This window comes from Blennius ocellaris (genome assembly GCF_963422515.1).
Source record: "Blennius ocellaris genome assembly, chromosome: 22".
Lineage (NCBI taxonomy): Eukaryota > Metazoa > Chordata > Actinopteri > Blenniiformes > Blenniidae > Blennius > Blennius ocellaris.
In genome coordinates this window covers 1,104,030-1,111,048 of record NC_137671.1, presented here as the reverse complement: position 1 = coordinate 1,111,048, position 7,019 = coordinate 1,104,030, and the positions used below count along the sequence as shown (strand labels likewise).

Sequence of the window (7,019 nt, the reverse complement as noted above, 5' to 3'; positions counted from 1 at the left end):
CTCGTTTAAAAAGATTCATGTTCTCATCCAGTGCTTTAATCCAAATGGAGTACTTTAGTCAAACTTGCTTTTCCTTAAAATCTTATTTTATTTTCAATATTTTTTGTTCTTGCTGTGTAAAGCATCTTTGAGTGCATAAAAAGGTGCAATATAAGTTTGATTTATTATTATTATTATTTTTATTATTATCATTATTATTGCAATTTCACCACTGACACACAGTTTTATTTTGAATTTTTTGCACATTCAGAAATAAATAAATACGTGATGTGCTGTCACTTTACCACAGTAAAACAATTAGTGAACTACTAATACTGAAATACTTTAATCCAAGCTTAGTACTTTGCTTTTCCTTAAAATCGTATTTTATTTTCATTATTTTTTGTTCTTGCTGTATAACGCGTCTTTGAGTGCATAAAAAGATGCTATATAAGTTTTATTTATTATTATTATTATTATTATTATTATTATTATTATTATTATTATTATCATTATTATTGCAATTTCACCACTGACAGTTTAATTTTAAATGTTTTACACATTCAGAAATAAATAAATAAACAAATAAATAAATAAATAAATAAATAAATAAATAAATAAATAAATAAATAAATAAATAAATACGTGATATGCTGTGGCTTTACCACAGTATAACAATTAGTGAAGACACGTTTCAAAGAAGAGTTTCCAAACAACAATTCCTTGTCGAGAAAAAAAACAAACAAACCATAAATAAATGAATAAATGTTCGTTCACCTTCCGACTTCCCTCAGCTGCAGCTGCCATGTCTTTGTTTTTCTTTGTTTTGTGTGTTTGTTGACCTTGTTTTTCCATCACACTCCCTCGTTGGTCTCGCAGGACGGTTTCACACCACGACACTCGCCGTGGAGGTTTTCTACTTCAGCGTCGTGGAATGGTGTGAAACGACGACGGCTGCTTCTGTCTGGAGGAGGGCAGAGCGGGAAACTCACCCGCTTCAGAAAGACAAATTATAATAAAGTGTGTCTTCACACTTGTCATGGTTTCGTCCAATTAAAGAAAAAATAAAGAAAAGAAAAGAAAACGACCCCCCAGGATTGTTCTGGTCTGTTTGTGGACGTCTGAACCGTCAGTCTGCAATTAACTGTAAACTCACTTCCTGTCAACAATTAGCTTCTGGAGGAGGAGGAGGAGGAGGAGGAGGAGGAGGAGGAGGAAGAGGAGGAGGAAGAGGAGGAGGAAGAGGTGGAGGAGGAGGAGGAGGAGAAGGAAGAAGAGGAGGAGGAGGAAGAGGAGGATAGGGAGGGGGATGAGGGGGAGGAGGAGGCCGGGCAAGGAGGAGGAGGAGTGGGAAGAGGAGGAGGAAAAAGAGGAGGAGGAGGAGGGGGAGGAGGAGGAGGAGGAGGAGGAGGTTCTGGACCAGAACCAGTGAGGCAGTTATTGAACCTGATGACTCGTGAGTCACGGTTCACTAAACTGACTCCCTGCTTTTGAGCGACTCGTTCAAACTCTCACATCACGAGCTCTAACTTTCACTTTCATCTTGACAGATCAACTGACGCAGCTTGGAGCTCCGCGGGTAAGAAACTCTTTCTCTCCTCAAACACGGTGGATTAGTGAACAAAATGATTAATTCCAGACTGGAATCAACTTGTACTTGTGTAAGGGAGTAACTCCTTACACTTGCATCAGTACAAGTGTAAGGGAGTAACTGAGAGACACTTTGAAGTTACTCTCTTACACTTTTATGTACACAAGTAAAGTTACGCAACCGGACAAATCACTCATACGAGTAACAACAAGTGATAAACAGGTTGTTGCTTCACGATCAGGACCATCGCTCAGTACTTTTGATATTTTCTTACTCAAGGATTGAGTTTCATTTTAATACTTATTTTTAGCACCATGAGTGAAACACACACACATTTGGAAAATGGCTCAGTGGACTTTGTGTTTGATCCTCAGTCACTCGAGAGTTGGAGGCGGCGGGTGGAGGAGGGTGGAGGAGGTCGTATTGTGTCCAGCAGCGGTGGATTTCAGGCCATAACGTAGAAATATAAACTGTATCACGTATGCATAATAATAAAATGGCCAATATAAAATCTATAATTCATTCATCTCACATGTGACTCATTGGTAAATCGTCTCAGTTGCAGTTTGTGTTACATGAGACTCGCTTTGAAGATCAAAGCTCAAAGTTGGACATATGAACAAAGAGCTGCTGATTTGAGGTTCACTAGAGAAACACGTCTATAAAGCTGCAGCTTGGCTGTTAATGATTATGTGGATCTGTGAGGCTGACATGTGAAGGACAATACATGTATGAGATGAAGACAAGACGAGACAAGACAAGACAAGACAAGACAAGATAAGCCTTTATTGATCTCACAAAGGAGAAAATTACTTGTTACGTTCTGCTCTTAAGGACTCATGAGTAGGAAAGACAAGAAATGTGCAAACAGTTAGATCAGAGTAGAGGAATCTTATATACAATGACTATCAAGAACTCTAAGGGCCAAAAGTATTTACAGTAAAAAGTAATAATAAATAAAGTAAAATAGGACTAAAATAAAAAAAAAAGATAAAAATCACAAACTATAATAAAGTATAATACGTTCTAAGGGGAGCAAAATATACAGTAAGATGAATACAAGGAAATTAAACTCTGATGGGGGGGGGGGGGGGGGCGGCGAAGTGTAGAATAAAGTACAATAAACATACTATCGTAAAAAACAATACCAGTGTTGGCAGAGCAGGTTCAGTCGGAGTACAAGTGGTCAATTAAGTGACGATGAATCTGGCTTCAGTTCTCCACCTCACACTCTGCCGGGTTCCCCGTCTCCAAAATGTTCTACATTTCCCTGACTTCAGTCTCTCTTCCTTACTAGGACGTCATGATCTCCATCGAGGAACTCGCTGACAAACTTCTGGAGAGCGTCTTAAAGTGGATCACACAATGGGAGAAAAGTGGCAAGAAGATGGAGGAGCTGGCGAAAGAACTGGAGTCCATCAGGAAGACGTGTAATCGTGGGGGCATCGCGGGGACCACGCTGTTGGCGGTTGGATCTGTGGCCTTGTTTTTAGCCAATCTTTACGCCACCTGGTATGGAAAAGAAGTCCCTCGTCTTGTAGACGTCTCAGGAAAAGTGTGCAGCGTAACGGGGATCGTCGTTACCATGGGAACCGATGTCATCGAGTACATTCTGACCAATGGCGCAATGAAGGAGCTGGAGCAGATTGAGGAGGGTCTCAAGAAAACGGAAGAAGACATCCAGCAACTGTTTCAGGAGCTGGAAGAGGAGATCCAGAGGGAGAACCCGTCGTGGAACCAGGACATGCAGGAATACCTCTTAAGTGCGGCCATGGCCACATGCAACGGTATAGGCACCCATTTCAGGTTCAGCGTGTCCCAGAAAAAGAAACCGATCGCCAGCGTAGGGAAAAAGACCATCCCCGATATGGCCACAATCATGAGAGACACCGTTGGTCTTCCAGATTGTCTTGGTTTTAGGAACAGTGGGAAGAAAAACACCAGCTCGTCCTCAACTGGATGTCCAACAAAACTCGAGGTGAGACCTGGACCCTGAACCTTGATGCTTCCTGGGCTCTCACAGGGTTCTGCTCAGGCTGTGAAAGACCAGGACCCAGACTTTAGCTGATGACTTGGGAAGTTTGCCATGTCCCATTCCAAATTACGCAACAATTCTGACTCTGATTGTCTTTGATGTGGGAATTCTCACTTCAACAGTTTCAGCGTTGTTAGCCAGTCTAGAAACTGTCACTGTCCCCCGTGTGTCCGTCTCATAGTCATGGGTTTTCATTCGTCCTCAGGTTTTCAGCAATAGCGTGGTGATTGCTTTGGACCTCTGTAAGGCCATCGTCTGCTGGAAGACTATGATCCGGGGTAACCATGTGACCGAGGCCAGCCAGTCACTGAGAGACATGGCCCAGTACATCCGGAACATGACCCAAAATCTGAGACGCCTACTGGACAAAACCAAGTATGTTTTTCCATGAAATACATTAAAACGTAGCTGATGTCAGCAGCTTCTTTTACATTTGTTAGAACAGGGTGTCGGACCATGTCTGAACTCCAGCAGGAGCGGGTACCTTTATCAGCAGCTACGCCTTCTCCTGACGAGACGCAAGCGGAGTTCTTCCTTCAGCGTCCATCCATCCGTCCGTCCATCCGTCCTTTCTATACCACTAATCCTGTGCCGGGTCACTGGAGCCGAAGCGACGGGAGAATTCCTGGAGCTTCAGTCATAGTTATGTTTTTCAAACATGCTCTCAGACTTTGGAAAGTAGCACATCAGGTCTTGTTTCAGTTGCTTTCTTTGTTTGTTAGTTTTTTAGCCAGGCCTTCAGATGACGGTTTCTTTCTTACCTCCCCTGTCCTCCAGTTTGGGGGTTGTGTTGGTCTGGTTTCACCCTCTAGATCTGGACATCTTGCCCAGTGGACGATCTGTTAGGTCTTGGTCCTTCGTCTCTTCGTCTCTTTGTCAAACCAATGCTGGCTCCACACCTGACCTGCTTTGACCTTCTTCAGCTCTTCCAGCTTTTTGTTTACCCGTCAGTCTTCATTCTCACGTCCTTTCAATTTCTTTTCTTTCTTTTCAACTTCCGCAATGCTAACTTCCCTAGCCTCCTTTGCTAGCCCCGGCCGTTCAAGCAAGCCTTAGAGTCCAACCCTGAGAGTGAGAAATGAAAGATTCGGACATGAGACCGGTTTTAAGCGGTCGTTCACCAGAACAAGGGCATTTTCATCGGTCATGACCGACAGTCCAACGTATTTCACAAATCAGTGACTTTGGGAGTTTAAAAGCATTCGGGTTCACAATATTTTATATTCAGCAGATGATAGAAGAACACAGTCAGTCAGGTGACGTCCTGCTCACCACTCCTCCTCTTGTTCTGTTGACAGGATCAGGTTGGAAGAGATGGCCAGACGTCAGCAAGAAGAAGAAAAAGAAAAAGAAAAGAAAGAAGAAGAAGAGAGGAAAATGTTAGAAGAGCGTGACAGACGTCTGCAAGAAGAAGAAAAAGAAAAAGAAAAGAAAGAAGAAGAAGAGAGGAAAATGTTTGAAGAGCGTGACAGACGTCTGCAAGAAGAAGAAACGAAAAAGGTGGAAGCGATGAATAGACGTCTGCAAGAAGAAGAAACGAAAATGTTGGAAGAGATGAACAGACGTATGCAAGAAGAAAAAACGAAAATGTTGGAAGAGATGAACAGACGTCTGCAAGAAGAAAAAATGAAAATGGTGGAAGAGATGAATAGACGTCTGCAAGAGGTAGAGAAAAAAATGGAGGGGATGGTCAGCCGCCACGTCTCCCCGTCAGCTGGACCGTCTGACCGTCTGACCGTCGACTTGCATCAAAACGTGACGTTCAACACAAAACCGCAGTCCGAAGACGCGAGCGCTGAAATGTAAGGAAGTTTAAAAAAGGATTCTGCAGGAAGGGAGTGACAGAAGTACGTACTTCGAGCCAATCCCAATTCTCCCCCTTAGCCCTACCCCTTAGCCCTTCAATTCTCCCCCTTAGCCCTTCAATTCTACCCCTTAGCCCTTCAATTCTACCCCTTAGCCCTACCCCTTAGCCCTTCAATTCTCCCCCTTAGCCCTTCAGTTCTACCCCTTAGCCCTTCAATTCTACCCCTTAGCCCTACCCCTTAGCCCTTCAATACTCCCCCTTAGCCCTACCCCTTAGCCCTTCAATTCTCCCCCTTAGCCCTACCCCTTAGCCCTTCAATACTCCCCCTTAGCCCTACCCCTTAGCCCTTCAATACACCCCTTTGAAATGCGCGTTCACGAGAGTCTGAGGGGCGTCCCATTCCACTACTGTGCAGAGAGGAAGGGCTGTTCACCCTCTAAACGGAGCGTTTACAGATGCACACTTTAAACAGAGGGGTAGGAGGACACGCATTTCACATATACGCTTTTAAAGTTCTATAAACCCGTTGTGTTTTATACTAGTAAGAGCGGCAGTAGCGCTGCCGTATGGAGCTTCTGTGTGTATTTGTTTGGTAGAGACGGTGTTTATAACATTTTATTATTACACGGGTGTTACACGGGTCTAATATGGGTGTTTTGAAAACAGGGACAAACAAGGAAGCTCCTCCGCTTTCACATGGCGAATGAGGAAATATTCCTGAAGTCCAAATACAGAAACTGAAGTAATCCACGTCTCCGTCTATTTCTTGACGAAGCCAAGCTGCTGCAACACGTTGAACTTGGGACGGCAGGACGACGCTCCCGCTGGAACGTCAACAGACATCCGTGGCTCAGTGCTGCTGATGTAACGGCACCACATTATGATGTCATAACTGTGAGACGGAGCGAGAGGGGCGGGGCCGAGCAGAGGGAGAGGGGCGGGGCTTAACAGAGGGAGAGGGGTTAAAGTGTGTTTATGACTATTTAGGTCTTCATTGCCTGTATAGTTTGTCTGAAAACTGTAAACTGGATGTAAATGGTTGATGTGTGTCATCAAGAACAACGACAAAAATAAAATCAAATGTTTGAAAATGTCAGAAAACACGTGGCGTCTCCATTTTAGGCGACGAATTAAACCCTTTACCGTTTTATCCGACTGGCCGGGGGTGTCGACGGCGCCAAGCCTTTTATTCTGAAAATGAGCTGGAGGAACCAGAGTAAGGATTGTTAACTGACGTCTTATTCTGAAAATGAGCCGGAGGAACCAGAGAAAGGATTGTAAACTGACGTCTTATTCTGAAAATGAGCCGGAGGAACCAGAGTAGAGATTGTAAACTGACGTCTTTTCTGCTTTTAATTAGACGCAGCCTAAACATTTGAATTGCTGAAAACCTCACGTTGGATTTTAAATAACCTGCTCAGCAGCAGGAGGAGCAGGGCCATAGACCTATAGAACTAGAAGCTACTGACGCTAGCAGCAAGAGGAGCAGGGCCATAGACCTATAGAACTAGAAGCTACTGACGCTAGCAGCAAGAGGAGCAGGGCCATAGACCTATAGAACTAGAAGCTACTGACGCTAGCAGCAGGGGGAGTGGGGCCATAGACCT

General features: G+C 44.0%; 1 protein-coding gene across 1 annotated transcript; it reads left to right on the top strand.

Annotated features, from left to right (window-relative positions):
* The first annotated feature begins 1,520 nt into the window (after positions 1 to 1,520).
* Positions 1,521 to 6,324, top strand: LOC308146490 (uncharacterized protein). Its single transcript, XM_080518356.1, has 4 exons — positions 1,521 to 1,558; positions 2,868 to 3,548; positions 3,811 to 3,980; positions 4,904 to 6,324. Exons 2-4 carry the CDS (start codon positions 2,874 to 2,876, stop codon positions 5,409 to 5,411), a joined length of 1,353 nt encoding a protein of 450 aa, XP_080374482.1. The 5' UTR covers positions 1,521 to 1,558; positions 2,868 to 2,873; the 3' UTR covers positions 5,412 to 6,324.
* The last annotated feature ends 695 nt before the right edge of the window (positions 6,325 to 7,019 follow it).

Excerpts from the sequence above, each read along its gene's own strand:
- LOC308146490 (XM_080518356.1), top strand. The coding sequence starts at position 2,874 with ATGATCTCCATCGAGGAACTCGCTGACAAACTTCTGGAGAGCGTCTTA. Across the intron at positions 3,549-3,810 it reads GATGTCCAACAAAACTCGAG|GTTTTCAGCAATAGCGTGGT; the intron begins GTGAGACCTGGA and ends ATTCGTCCTCAG. Across the intron at positions 3,981-4,903 it reads CGCCTACTGGACAAAACCAA|GATCAGGTTGGAAGAGATGG; the intron begins GTATGTTTTTCC and ends TTCTGTTGACAG.